The sequence below is a fragment of the Cebidichthys violaceus genome, unplaced genomic scaffold (assembly GCF_023349555.1).
Source record: "Cebidichthys violaceus isolate CVI_PGR_0920_01 unplaced genomic scaffold, fCebVio1.0.p SCAF_2, whole genome shotgun sequence".
Classification (NCBI taxonomy): Eukaryota; Metazoa; Chordata; class Actinopteri; order Perciformes; family Stichaeidae; genus Cebidichthys; species Cebidichthys violaceus.
Window position 1 is genome coordinate 5,675,825 of NW_027176372.1, and position 14,720 is coordinate 5,690,544.

Sequence of the window (14,720 nt, forward strand, 5' to 3'; positions counted from 1 at the left end):
CAAGGATTTACTGACGTCACCTGGTAAGTGCTTGAGTGTGAGAGACTGTGAGGGCTTGAAATGGTGTAAATACCAATAGGACAGCACTTTGCTGCAACATATCACGTTACCATGAAAATGACAAAAAATATGATGTATAATTGTGGGTATTTATTTTATACTTTGTACTCCCTGATTTGAACGTCTTCCTGTCTCTTTCCTCACAAGCTGTTTTGACAAAAATAAGTAAATAGATTATATGAAATGACCTCTCATCTTACTCTCAAAAACATATATTGTGTGATTGATAATAATAAAGCTCATTAATGTAACACATCAAAACGAACTGCAAAGTGTTTCAAAGACAGACATAAAAAGAACAAGATAGCATACAATGCAGATACAAGCACATTTCCACATAAATATATATTTACAAACACACATGAATGAATCCAAACGAGGTCTGTAAACTACAAGTAGCCTACAGATCGGATCTAACAGGAAGTAACTGTTTCTTTGATTTCCTGTGTATTCTTTGTCACTGCTGCCGCCTGCTCTCGTCTACTTTCCACTGCTCATCTCGAACGAGCCTAGCGTTACATATATTCATCTCGCGAGAGAAAACACTTTCCTGGACAACGTCTACGTGCCTTCACAGGGAGGCGCTTGTTTACTGTAAAAATAAATATGCTGTTAGTATATTGACAATATTTAAACGTCGAATAATTGTTGTGGATTACTCACGTGTACCTTTTGAATTTTGGCAAAGAGCGGCAACTTAGTTGCAGTCGTGGAAGCTTTTCATCGACGCTCTCTTGCCACACAGCGGCGGCAGCTTGACGGACTGTTGGTGCGGGAGTCGCAGCTGTAAAAGACGGCTTTCCCCGCTGATCATCCAGCCGGTCGGTCTGATATGGCGGAGAGTGGGTCGTCGGTTGATTTGTCCGGCTCTCTGACGAGCTCGACTCTTCCGCCGCCGAGGACCCGCATCTTCAAGATCATCGTGATCGGGGACTCGGGTGTTGGGAAGACCTGCCTCACCTACCGCTTCTGTGCGGGGAAGTTCCCCGAGAAGACCGAGGCCACGATCGGGGTGGACTTCAGGGAGAGGCTGGTCGAGTTTGACTGTGAGAAGATCAAGGTGTGCACTGAAATAATAGAATTAGATTCAAGATTCAGATTTTGTTCCTCTGTGTATCTTGGGCGGTCTGATATAGAGAACATCTCATGCAAAACTCGAACACACAATAGTGACGTTAGACCGAACTTGAATACACGGTTACTGCGAGTTCACAGTTTACAGCTTACAGCTTGCTTCCTACAGGTCAACATTTAAAGAGGTGACTGCAGGAATGTAGTACTGCCCTTCCAAAAGGTTAATAGACTTGCATCAAGTCATAAATGAATAGATAAAGTCAACAGCAAGCTTGAGATATTGTGAATTTTAGAAATTTAAATTGCATTTCAATTTCCACATTGTTGTGTGGGGTTTGGTGCGAAGTTTTCTGAGTTAGTTTTTCTAGATTGTTCTTATTGTCAACATATCCCATGAAAAAGACCAAAACCAACAATGTGTTTTTAATAGTTTGTGGACAACAATGGAGCTCAATGGCACAGAGTAATATAAGATCTATCAGGCTTTGTTATTAGAATGAAGTCATTGTTAATGTAGCGCTTCTATATTTAGGGATGTCGGGTCAATACTGACTCAAATTGCTGGATCGGATATCGTGACAATGGGGCTGATCTATTCAGTTCAATTCTATCTTATATACTTTGCATACTTGACTTGTAATTCCTGTTGAAGTTTTGTCTCATTTGTTGCTGCAGTTTTAAATAATTTGCTGGTGTGCGATTCATTGTTTTAATATTTAATAATTCAGTACATTTAAATCCATTTGTTGCAGTCTACTTCACAAAGTTAGGAAAGGAATAGGATTGGTTCTCTGTATCAAACAATACCCTAAGCCCAGGAACCGGTATCAGGGTTGTAAACGAAGGATTGGTGCATCCCTACAAATAGGATTTGATCCATAACTGCTCATCCATTTCCAAACTGTCCCCCCCACAGATCCAGCTGTGGGACACTGCAGGTCAGGAACGCTTCAGGAAGTCCATGGTGCAGCACTATTACCGCAACGTGCATGCTGTTGTCTTTGTCTATGATGTGACCAACGCTGCCAGCTTCCGCAGCCTCCCAGCATGGATTGAGGAGTGCAAGCAGCACGCGCTGGGCACAGAGGTACCCAGAATCCTAGTTGGAAACAAGTGCGACCTTCAAGACTCCGTTCAAGTGGGGACAGACGTGGCGCAACAGTTCGCCGACGCCCACTCCATGCCCCTGTTTGAGACGTCTGCAAAGAACCCAAACAGCCAGGGAGACGGAAACTATGGCGGAGGAAACAGTGACCACGTTGAGGCTATTTTCATGACGGTGGCCCACAAGCTGAAGTCTCAAAAGCCTCTGATTTTGAGCCAGCCACCCGGGGGATCAGTGGGTACCATCAACCTGAGTGGGGGGAGGGATGCTGGGGGAGATGGGACCAAGAGCTGGGGGTGCAGCAGCTGCTGAGCGAGGAAAAATGGAAGGAAAGAGGGAGACAACTTCAGCCTGATGCTGCACAAGCCAGAGGGGATTGAAAGCGCAAGGAGCTAAGGAAAGTGTGGAGGTCTAGAACGGAGGAATGGATCCCGCCGAATGGCTTCACAATCAACAAACACAGATTAATTTGTCCATAAGAAGAGGATACTTTTTTTTCTCCCTATGCTTCACTTTCTGAATGACTTTGAATGGTGGTGAGGTAGTAGTTACAGTATGGCTGTTGTTTTGGTCTGCCATGGATGAACTGAAATGAACTTCAACAAGGGGCCATCAGATTCTAATTCAGTTTTGCTCTTTCGTTAAGCACCACTTTAAGTTTCAAGTCTCTTATTTTCATGGGCTCTGTGGCAACAGAAAACATGGAGAGGGAGATGCCATAGAAATGTCTTTCTATACAAAAGAGCCTCACTATGATATGATGGGAGAGCAGAATTGAACTTCTTTATGCAGACCTGGGGTGGACATAATATCACAACACATTATAATATAATACAATCTATTTGGATTGAATTCATCCATCCCATTGAGGGGGCCCACTGTGTTTTCTTCTAAACAAACGCAGTTTCTCATCAAAACGCATTAAATAACACAAACATGTTGAATGCATTTCCTTCAAAAATATGTATTGCATGTTAACACCAACAAGTGTCAATCAGTGGAATAATGTCAATGTGTATTGCATCACCAGCATGCCCATGCTTGCAGAGCATTTACATGTGGGACCCGCTCATAAAAGCATATTTGCTGCTATCAGTGGTCAAAAACTCCACAAGCCTTGATTATGCTTAACATAAAAACATGCTGAGCAAGCTCATTGAAATGATGCAGTTGATTGAAAAAAGAAAAGAAAAAGATTAGTGGTAAAAAATATTACTGAAGAACAACATTGGTAAATATATTCACATCCTTATTTATCTAGAATCTGAAGGGAATACTCAATCATATTGACTCTAATTGTAAGTGCAGTTGGAAGCTCCTTACTGCCCGACACACACTGGTCAAGTGGCCAAGAAAAAATACTTCCCGCTGGTTTAAGACGTCTATTTATGATGGACAGTACCTTTTGTTAGGCTCACGTTTGTTGCCTACTTTGTTTTCAAAATGATGCAGTGAGGCTCAAACCTGGGGGCGGAGTTACACACAGGGGCATCCTCCAGTACCAACCTGTTGCTTTTTCATTCTTGCACTATGGCTTTTCCAGCCACATGGAACAGGTTCTGTTAGGAGCATTTTGACCAACAAAAAAATTAATATTTTTTTCCTTGACCTGAAGTGGGAACCATGATCGTGGCAGTATTATATTCTACAGTTTGAAATCAAGTGTGAAATCATCTTCTTATCATTACTAGTCATTATTATTATGATTGTTTTTTTGGATAGAACAAAAGCTTGCAGGTAATTAATGTGATCCGCCAACTAGCTCCTTGATTATAACGGTTCAGTCGAATCTGATGGAAACGTGGACTAGTTTGCTAGCGCCAAGTTTTCAAGAATCCTGAATGGAACTGATTCAAGAACCAGAGTTAGTTTGGTGGATGTCAGTGATGGGGGAAGGGTGTTACCAGGGATTGTCTGTGAATTTTATGATAAAGGATGCAAAGGGAACCTGTTAGGAACTTTTTTTTTTTTGTTGGCTGTATTTTTCTGTTCCCTTTTTCTTTGTATGAAAGGCAACAAAATCAAGTGTACAGATTAGTACTGTGTAGGCTAGCTAGTGAATAAAACAGGAAAAACACATACCTCTCATAGCCTGTAAGGCTTTGTAGTGGGCACCTCTACACCCACTACTTATCCTGTATGTAAGCTTGTAAAACAACATTCAGCATGTGGCGAACACCATTGTATATGATAAAAGCGGACACCGTTTAACCATGAGGCAACATAAGCAGGTGTCGTCACCATAGGTTGCAGCTCTGTGTTGCTGGTTTTAGACGTGTGGGGGGGCCACAGCTGGTCCTGTGGCTCCTCTGCTGATCACGCTGCACATACTTGTATATCAAACCAAATGGCCTTGTCTCAGGACTCAGTGTCCAGAGGCTATGCACACAGATGGAATCGAGGCTCGTCATGTGGCAGCAGAGGAAGACATCATGTGGGTGTTTGTTTGATTTGGTTGCTGCTTTCTTTTGTTCTTAAAGTGTCAATGCCCCCATCCTTCACACCAGGTCCTACTATAATGTTCTTTGCCTTTTCTTCACTAAAGCCATTAACAACACATAACACTAAATGTATTGCTCATTACAAAAGCCCAGAAAGAAAACCCTAAATTTACAGAATGGTATCAATTGACAAAGATCTAATGAATGAAACTACTCAGGACAAGTAGTTGCAATTGTTTTGTCATGCAATAAACTACCCTGAACATTTCAAAATGTTGTGATCTTTTTTAAAAAAAGGTTTTATTAATTAAATACACAAAATATCTTGGATTTATATATTGTGAACATAGCTCACTTTCACACAGCATACAGTGAATTAGGCATTTCATATACAGGTATTCAACTCTGGCAAGGTTTTAAATGATTTTGGCTACAGAAACCTTTGGCCAAGGAGAAATAAAGGCACTGCCACAATCCAAAGTGCTCGGTCTAATCAAGAACACAAACAACATTTATCTCTTTACAACATTCCATCCATCCAATAATGAAGAAATGTGAATACACAGCTTTAAGGAAACATAATCCATAACCATCCCCCTCCTCTGGAATGGAGAGAACAAATAGGAATGTGTAGGACAAGTCTGTGGATGTGTATCAGGTCAGTCTGCTATATGGAGGCAGTTTAGAAGGACCCTCCTCCTCCTCCTTGATGCCCTGGTCAGTGGAGTGAGCAGGACAGCTGAAAAGCCTGTCGTCACCTCCTGCTGCATACAGGAAAACTACATCACTTGACTGTTAGCAGAAAAACTGCCAAACACAGTAATAGCAGCAGCAACTTGGTGCAGGGATTAGTTTGGGAAATGGTAATGGATAGTCAATGGACTTGCATTTATAAAGTGTCTTTCTAGTATTGCGACCAGTCAAAGCGCTGTACACTACATGTCAACATTCACCCATTCACATACACAGTCATACAATGATGGCTGAGGCACCTGCCCATCAGGATGTGAAATAATTATTCACATACACTCACACACCGATGGTCAGGAGCAATTTGGGGTTCAGTATCCTGCCCAAGGACACTTTGCTAAGCAGACTGGGGGAGCCGGGGATTGAACCGCCGATCTTCCAATCGCAGCCAGCCCAGACAACATTAAAGACAACATTTAACATGAGTTACCTTGCCATGTACAAACCATCTCCGTGTCCCCTGGGTCACACTGAGGAACAAGCGTCTCCTGCAACATACACACAAAAAAGAATCACAACCATGGAGATAATACCACTCTTTTCTACAAAGAGGAAAAAAAAGCCTTGTACTCGGTGTAATCACCAAGATTGTTCTTTGTCAAGTAGAAGCAAAACATTAAAAACCACCAAAGTGGTGTTTGTTTTCTGACAGCAATACTCACGAACAGTATTCCACAGCATGTCCAGAATAAAGGCATCTTTGTGATTATGGTGTTCGAAGTATACAATTTCCTTTTTTCAAACAGCGACTTTTCAATTCTAGCTTACCACTAGTAAGCACGGCTGGCCTAATGCTAACCACTTTTTTGTTACATTTCTACTATATTAGAGTTCATGTTAAGGTTAGCAGCCCTGTCCTGCTTCTCTTAGATTTGGTGAAGTTTCTCCGAGATGACATGTGTAAAGCCAGATTTATGCTTGCTGCATATGTTGCAAATGTGGAGAACATTGAGGAGCTTTGAAAATGTTGGTTTGCCACAAGGAGAACCCCGCACGGAGTATTAAGATCCAATTGCTTCCTCGTCTCGATTCCACGCCAACCAATGCCCGTGCGACCGCTCTTGCTGAAAGCAAAACCGAGGCTTTAGTCCTCGTACTCAAAAGCTTTTTCGTTCATAAAATTGACACACTGCTTGAAAATAGTAATAAGGAAGCATAAATCTAACCTTTGCCTTGCTTTCCCAACGAACATAAAAATGAAAAGGGTGATGCTAGAGAAGAATGATGTCTGAGCTTATGTTTTTTACCTATCATACTTTAATACTAGGGCTAACTAGCTATGCACTGCAATACAAGAACATTGCTTTTATTTCTATATCTTCTACATGGATCATTAGCCATTTTGTCTGGAACATGCAGGTTTAGCCTTTTACCATAATAACATTTCCATACAAGACCCTTTTAAAAACGAGACTTTTTTCAACCAACTCGTGGAGCTAACATCAGCTTAATCAGCTAGCTAGCTACAGCTGATACAAGCCACCTGTGACGGAGGCTGCTTTTTTCTACAGTTATTCAAAAAAACGACTTGACTATTGCGTGGTAAATCTCCCATCGCTATCAGTGGAAACAGCATATGTGTAGTGGAGAACAGACAGCTTGACAGGCAACAGTAACTCATTTTTAAGCCATTTGTGGTGACTGCGTTCTTCTATACCAATCCGGTTCTGGCATCATAGCAGCCACAGCAGGGAAGACTACGGCAGCCCACGAAGGCGATGAGAGAGGAGAGAGCCAGGCAGATGGTGCAGGTCAGCAGTATGGTGGCGTTGGCCCCCTTCACCATCCGATGAAGCACAAACGTCTGAGCAAATGACAAAGAATGTAGAAGTCTTGTATCAAGTAGCCTAGTCGTAGATGCAATGATGTGAAATTAAATCCTATCCTCAAACATGTGTGTGAGTATGTATACATTTTACATTTTGTATTAATTATTTTAGAAACAACCAGGTATTAATGGCAATTAATATACATCTTTTTCCATTTGATTGATGAATATTGCCGGGCATTTTAAGCTTTGAAAATAGATCTTAGTTAAAAAGGTCCACGGCCTTGGAACCAAAGTAGCACTGAACAACTGCAGTCTTGTTTTTGCCCGGGTAGCTAGCGTCACTAAAAACAAATCTCCTGGTAGATAGCTAACTAGCTTTCCTCCCATATAAAAACAATGACAAAAAATACTGGTGTAAGGCCGAGATCCTCCTTGTGGCACTGGCACCGCAGTGGCTAGTCTGTGGCAAGCGTCAGTCAGGCGTCAGTCAGGTGCCACAACTGTGGCAAGCGAGCGACACTCGTTCGGCACCCGTCAATAAGCTGCCGAGCGGAGCCACATTTCCTGAGAGCACCCATTGTTGTTACGATAGGTCAGCTGCCATAAATCAGTTTTATCATCATAGTAGATTCTAATTAACTAGAGAAAAAACTTGTTTTCTAACACGTAGATCATAAACCCCTGAATATAAACAGCACCCATTGAAATCGGATGGGAAATGTAACTCAGTAACGGTCCGAATGAGTCAATCTATGTAGCTGGCTTATAACGGTATGCCTGTGAGCAACCAGGTTCAACTTTTACTTTATTTAAATACTTCCGCCATCAACGTCATGATTTAGACCGTTTTGAAATAAAAATACAATCTTTATTATTAGGCCTTAATAGTCAAACATTACCAGCTGCAATAATCAATAACTAATACGTTTTTCACTCTTTTTTGTTTGTTTTTCACTTTTTCGTGACATCCAAGCATCTACAGAGTGCCAAATGACCCTGACAAGTGGTTATGCCTAAATATTAATATTAATATTTTCACTCTTCCTCTGCTTATATGTAGGTGTCATTATGTGCCACAAGCTGCCAGTGCCAACAGTTGTCACAGGAGTGTCGCCAGTAGTCAGAGCAGTGCCACTAGGCGTCAGAGGATTGTTGCCCCTCTGGTCCGTGTACGTTTTGATCGTCTGTTTTATGGATTATTTGTTTTTTTTCTTTTGAAGAGCGACGCAAAGTAAGACAGGTAGTAAACAAATGTCAAAATAAAAGTGAAGGCAATAGAATGACCGTATGCAAGTCAACTGTTAGTCTATGGTGCAAGCACACACCAATGTAACATTAGAAGAAAAAATAAATAAATATAAATAAATAAACGTGGGCCGATGGGAGTATGCTAGCAACAATAGTTGACTACATGCGATTTAATATTAATTTATCCATTAATTATTATCCAACAATAATCTTCTACTACTTTTCGATTAATCTGTTTATTGTTTGATGCAATACAGTTCGTAATATAGTTTAATCAAAATCCTATCGTGACAACAATGAGTGTTGTCAGGAAATGCGGCTCTACCCGCTCAGCTCGGCATCTTATTAACGAGCGCCGAACGAACGAGCGCCGAACGAACGAGCGCCGAACGAACGAGCGCCGAACGAACGAGCGCCGAACGAACGAGCGCCGAACGAACGAGCGCCGAACGAACGAGCGCCGAACGAACGAGCGCCGAACGAACGAGCGCCGAACGACTGCCACAGTTGTGGCACCTGACTGACGCTTGCCGCTGAAGTGCCACTGAGGTGCCAGTGCCACAAGGAGGATCTCGCTGTCTCTCAAATACTGACCACGGTGGTGATATCGCCGGAAATATAGCCAGACACATCTGCAATATTATCACCCAATGGTGTTTGTTCTGTAGCTAGTGTTGCACAGTTTTAGCTAGTTATCTCCTGTCAGCTAACTAACTAGCTAGCTAAAACTGCGAAACACTAGCAGACACCAATCAGTGAGCTCCTGGATAGTCTGTGGTGCTACATCAGATGCATGTTCTGACAATGGGTTTGAGGATTTCATACCGGTTCCTAACAGCAGTCAGGGCACCGTTGGCTAGCACATGGAGGTTTGTGCAACCCTCCAAGGATATGCCTCCCCAGACCATCACTGACTCACCGCCAAACCGCTTATAGTGGCAGCATAACGTTCGCCACAGCGTCTCCAGACTCTCTCACGTCTGTCACATGAGCCTTATTGTGAACCTGCTCTCATATGGAATTTTTGAACAGTGTATTTCAACCTCCATAGCCCCGGTTTGAGACTTTGTGTTCTACATGTTTTAGTCTCAAGCCCAAATGTATTATCTCAGACTCGACTGAGCTCCTCCAGTAGAGATGCATCGATCGATCGGCTGATCAAAACTGCTGAATAACCGGCAGATTAGTTTAATAATTCAGATTTTTTGATGGTCACATGTAGGCCACACATGTGTGGCATATGATAGTTTTAATGACGGCACACAGACATGTTGCTGCCGTGAGTGAATAATAGTGGTGTAATGGATCATTGTCGATCCCTGATCCGTACGGATCACCCCTCACGGTTCGGCACACGTGAACCACGGATTAATTACACAGTTTACCTTCACCATCACAGTGTAAAATAAAATTGTGCTGACATCGTTATCCACCAATGCTCAGTGAAATATGCAATCAGGACATCATTCATCCTTTTCTAGACACTGATCTTTAATATTGTTAAATTGTAAACAACCAATCCGTGTTGAAATTGACTGAAGGAGAGCTGGTAAAGTAGTTAATGGGCAACGAACAAAGATTCCGTTCAGTTATATTGTGATGCGTTCAGGCTCTGTTCTGTGAAAATCAGTATTGGGCGAAGGTAAATTATGTTATGATGTGTTCACATGTAATCTGTAAAATGTAGTGTTGGTGAGAAACTTGAATAAATGCAGTTGTTTGAAGGAGATATTTTCACAGAAACATTAATAGATATTAGAGAGGGAACTATAACCTGTTTACTACCAATGACAAAAGATTGTATTTTCATTGATTAAAACAAATCTTATTTCCTAATCATTTGAATTGTGTGCCTTTATGAAAAAACACTATAAATTACTTTGACATAGTAAAAGGATAACATTTAGAATTTTTGAAGGAAAATCATTTCAACGACTCTAAAGTCACACCGACTTTAGAGTCGTTGAAATGATTTTTGGGACAGTGGCAAAAAAGTGTGAAGCCTTGAAGACCAGCTGCTATAATCAAACAACAAAGGGATCTGTATCTCCCAGTATGGATCATCAATAATCTGCAATTAATATCAGCGGCAAAAAAAAAACATGATCAAGGATCTCTAAAAGTTATATTTGCTCCCTTTTTTCCTTTTGTGCCGATCCGATATTTAAACCGATCTGTGACTCTGATCTATGGTACGATCCGAAATGTGAGTTTTATGATCCGTTGCACCACTAGTGGAGGAAAAACCTTAAAAACCTTGGGAACAACTAAGTTGATCAGATACTTATTATATTGTAATTCAATGTAATGCATGCTGTTCCGAGTAATCACAGTGACTGAATCATCTGTCGACAGCATGGAGTTAAACAGCTAACGCTAACTGAGGCTGCATTGACTTGCATTATGGTGCACTCAAGCTCTACTCAGTAAAACTGATTATTGGGGAAAGGTGAATTAAAATGTTATCATGTGGTCGAATGATGTAAAGTGTAGTTAAAAATGTAGCCGAGAAACTTGAGTACTTGCAATACAATTGCAATGATGTGATGTTTTCACAGCAGGGAGGTTGCAGATTGCAACCAGTTGAAACTTCTCCCATGTGCCAAGTGTGTAGGAGAACCACGGAGGCTAATGCAAAAATGTGAAAAGGGCCCCATCCAGAGCCAGTTGTTGTAAGAGTAGCGCAGGTCATTTAGAGAATAGCAGAGCCAGTGTGAGTGTAGTGGGAAGTGAGCTGTGCAGCGAGAAAGAGTGGTGGCAAATTTGTGCAAGGGAATGAATTGGCAGCGTGGCAGAAGAGAGTTAGTTTAGCGGTTAGATTTCAAGTGGAAGTTGCAGATTGAGCAGAAATAAATGCTGCAGCTCCTCCAACAGAGGATTCCCTTGTTTTGTTCTCCACTAGTCCATGTCCAAGTGTCTTTGGGCAAGACACTTAACCCTAAATTGCTCCCGTAGACCGTGCCTGCGGCGTGTGAATGTTGTATGAATGATTAGTTAAGAGTCCTGATGGGCAGGTGGAACCTTGCATGGTGGCCCCTGCCATCAGTGTATGAATGGGTGTGAATGACATAACATGTAGTGTTAAAGAGCTTTGAGTGGTTGGAAGGCTAGAAAAGCACGATAAAAGTACAGTCCATTTACCATAACAACAGTGCCCACCCTGTGTTTTCCGCTGTTGTGGAAAAAAAAACTTCAACTGAGCCAAGAAGTATTTAGGTCCTCCAAAACATTGTAGATATATTTTAATTTTAGTTTACTTTTAGTTCGTTTTTTTCAGAGTGGGTATGCTAGTTTTAGTTTAGTTTAAGTGTTTCAGAGTGTGTTTTGTACATTTAGTTTTACAGCAGTTTTAGCTTGTTTTTGTTAGGGCCAGGTCTTCACATGCATTTTCCCTAGAGGCAAATTACAGGTGTTACTATAACATTAATGATGGCTCCATCCAATACCAATGATTGGGCATTATTCATTTAATTACTTACAACCTTGTTTACCAAGTCCACTGTGAGGATAGTCTACACGATTGACCGATTAAAACATCTTTTGTAGTAGTGTGTGTGTGTGTGTGTGTGTGTGTGTGTGTGTGTGTGTGTGTGTGTGTGTGTGTGTGTGTGTGTGTTACCACTTGAGGACTGTCGTGGTGGTGGAAGACCTCTTTGTCCTCCTCCCCATAGGTGAGTGTCAGACAGGAGTAACCTGATACAAACACTGCAGCCACACAGGAGAGTCCGGCTGCAAACACCATCACACTCACCTGGGGAAGGGAAGACAAGTTTGGCAAAAGAAATGGACACTCTGTACATCTGTGTAAGATAGAGAGAATTTGTGTATTTCTTTTACCGACTGATTATTCATTTAATTCCTTAATATACAATTTAGTTTAAAGAATGTAATCCAATTAGAATATTTTAGGTTCATTTTACAAATATCATGCAGAGAGGAGTCATGCCTTCCTCTATGTGAGTTCAAAGTCTTGGGCTAGCAGAGAACTCCCACTTGCTTGGCCCTCTATCTTGTGTCGAATAGAGCTTGACCGATTCACAGTATTCTTTGGCCTGAACTAGGGTGCTTCCGAATTGCATCATTGTGTGTTCTCACTTCCATTTTAGATGGAAGTGAAATTACTTTACTCAGGGTCGTCAGCTGTATAATCTTTACTTGCCAAAAAAACTGTTTTTAAACATAAAAAACTATCTATAATGTCACAAAAACACTACATTTCTTATTTTCAGGGGATTATAACATCCCCTAATTTCCTCAGTAATTTAAGTTATTTTTGGAATAATTATATATTCCATTTCTGCCAATAGAGCCCTCTAATTGCTACACAATATTCCTTAAAAAATCTGAAGAGTTCCGTATAAAGATCGTCAATAGAAATTTTAATTTTTACATTTTTGAAACTGATGTCAGTATGAACTTCAAAAACCCAGCATTGGTCGGGCTATAGTATCAAATTCTCTGTTAAAACCAAAGTTCCTCATAGCCTTGGACTCCATGGTTGGGGTTAGGCTTAATTTGGGTTACAATGCAGTGTCTGTGCACACCACTGCTGAGAAAAGATAGAATGTTTCCAAATGTAGTGTTTGGTGAATATATACATAAGCTACCATAAGAACAGAGGTAGGAGATCAAAATCCTAAAAATAATTATTGAAAATAAATAAGGTGTGCTATGATATTATCAATTCAGTCTCACATATTTACCAAGTGTCTGAATGAATAGTGTTCTTTCTACCTTGTGAACACCAAAAATAACTTTTTGGAGAACTCCACTTGCCTGGAGAAAAAGTCACATACAGAGCTAGGAAGAGTGAAGGAACCACCACACTTACCAGTATGGAGTTTTTCCGTTGGGAGGCAAACAGCGCCAGTACACCTGGAGAGGCCATGACCTAAAAGGAAGTGAGAATGACCTGAGAAACACGACAGACAAGCAGCAGGCTGGAACAAAGGCTTGGCTGCTTGCCAAATTCAAGGCACGCGACTTCAACAGGTTGTTGTTATTAGTCCCTTTACATCCCGTATCTCTTACACGAGGTTCACACCAGACTCAATATTCAGGAAATCTACCGCGGCCTTATCGACAAACATATTGGGATAACAAGAAAAAGATTATTATGTTTGTAAGCATGTTACATTATGATTTATACATTCAGATCTGACTGATGTCAGTTAACCTGTATGTTATTCACACAGAAGAGCACGGACACTCCCGGTGGTCACAGTCACAGTTGTGATACCGCTTCACGAGGCCGTATTGATTACTCCTGAAGACTTTTTGATAGAGGATCGACAGCTCACCAGTCCTCCCCACACCGGTGTCCTGGTGGTACTCAGCGCGGTATCGTTGCGGAAAACAGCGTCTATGAACCCACACACCACACAAAGACCCGCACAAGCCAGCTGGAGGATACCGTGGACGAGCACGCTCTTCTGGTTGAAAATGAAGTACCTGTATCGGTCCATCTCCAGTTTACCGCTAGAAAGCCCCGCTGCTATGCCTGCTACCGATCTCTCCACGGTCAGAGGAGACGGCTTGAGCTCTTGGGTGAAACTTGACGTTTGACTCGCCTTGATACTTGGTGTACTTTTGTGGGCTTTCTTAGTCAAAAACACGAGTCCCGGTGGTAACAACTATGGCACCCGTTTCTGAAAGACTTCTCTCCAACTGTATGTTCCGGGCAGCAGGCTGGTTTCACTATTCGCTCAGCAGGTAGAGGTTTATCCATTAACTTGCTGACCGGGCAGCAGGTGGAAACGACAGAGTTTATGCCCAGAGTTTGGACTCTCAGGCAGTCAAGCCCCGCCCCCTACTCCCGCGTTAGGATTTACCGATTTAAAACAATTCACCAAAAGCAGTATGTCCCTCAATTAAATCTAAGGATTTAGGAGTTATAATTTATGCGCCAAAACCTGCAATAGGTTTCTACATTTTACCTGTAGAATGGGGAACATTACTCTGGTCTGCCGGAAAAATGTTAATTCCCGATACTACCTGCAAATTGGTTACACACTGTATCACTTAATAAATGTTAAAAAAAACTGATTTGCTAAAAACATTTTTTGCCAAATTCACGCAAGATCAGCTCTTCATCATCAGGTTTATGAAAAATATTAATCAAATTGTTTTAGCTTAGCTACCTAGTTTTCAACATTGCAATAATCCACTTTAGCATAACCTATTAGACAGGTCTTAATTTTGATCCTCAAATCTCCAAACATAAAAAGTAAAATAGTTTTGTCTTTAGCACTCAATACTAATAGCAACATGA

General features: G+C 41.4%; 2 protein-coding genes across 4 annotated transcripts; one reads left to right on the plus strand and one right to left on the minus strand.

The window, feature by feature from the left end:
* Positions 1–587: 587 nt before the first annotated feature.
* Positions 588–4,953, plus strand: rab33ba (RAB33B, member RAS oncogene family a). Its single transcript, XM_068714157.1, has 2 exons — positions 588–1,120; positions 2,051–4,953. Exons 1-2 carry the CDS (start codon positions 893–895, stop codon positions 2,549–2,551), a joined length of 729 nt encoding a protein of 242 aa, XP_068570258.1. The 5' UTR covers positions 588–892; the 3' UTR covers positions 2,552–4,953.
* On the minus strand, positions 4,954–14,196 carry zgc:113425 (uncharacterized protein LOC541425 homolog). Of its 3 annotated transcripts, none has more exons than XM_068714160.1 (6): positions 13,750–14,195; positions 13,281–13,340; positions 12,069–12,200; positions 7,088–7,234; positions 5,861–5,918; positions 4,954–5,441 (listed from the first exon to the last, which is right to left on the minus strand). In XM_068714160.1, the coding sequence occupies exons 1-6, from the start codon at positions 13,912–13,914 to the stop codon at positions 5,335–5,337; spliced, it is 669 nt and encodes a 222-aa protein (XP_068570261.1). In that variant the 5' UTR covers positions 13,915–14,195; the 3' UTR covers positions 4,954–5,334. The 3 variants fall into 3 exon arrangements, with proteins under 3 accessions (XP_068570261.1, XP_068570260.1, XP_068570262.1); XM_068714159.1 differs by having other exon boundaries at positions 4,954–5,444; positions 13,750–14,193; XM_068714161.1 differs by lacking the exon at positions 12,069–12,200 and having other exon boundaries at positions 4,954–5,444; positions 13,750–14,196.
* Positions 14,197–14,720: the final 524 nt, after the last annotated feature.

Coding starts and splice junctions, on each gene's coding strand:
- zgc:113425 (XM_068714159.1), bottom strand. CDS start 13,914: ATGGACCGATACAGGTACTTCATTTTCAACCAGAAGAGCGTGCTCGTC. Junction 13,341..13,749: donor CACCGGTGTGGGGAGGACTG/GTGAGCTGTCGA, acceptor ACTTCCTTTTAG/GTCATGGCCTCTCCAGGTGT. Junction 5,445..5,860: donor GATGGTTTGTACATGGCAAG/GTAACTCATGTT, acceptor TCCTGTATGCAG/CAGGAGGTGACGACAGGCTT.
- rab33ba (XM_068714157.1), top strand. CDS start 893: ATGGCGGAGAGTGGGTCGTCGGTTGATTTGTCCGGCTCTCTGACGAGC. Junction 1,121..2,050: donor TTGACTGTGAGAAGATCAAG/GTGTGCACTGAA, acceptor TCCCCCCCACAG/ATCCAGCTGTGGGACACTGC.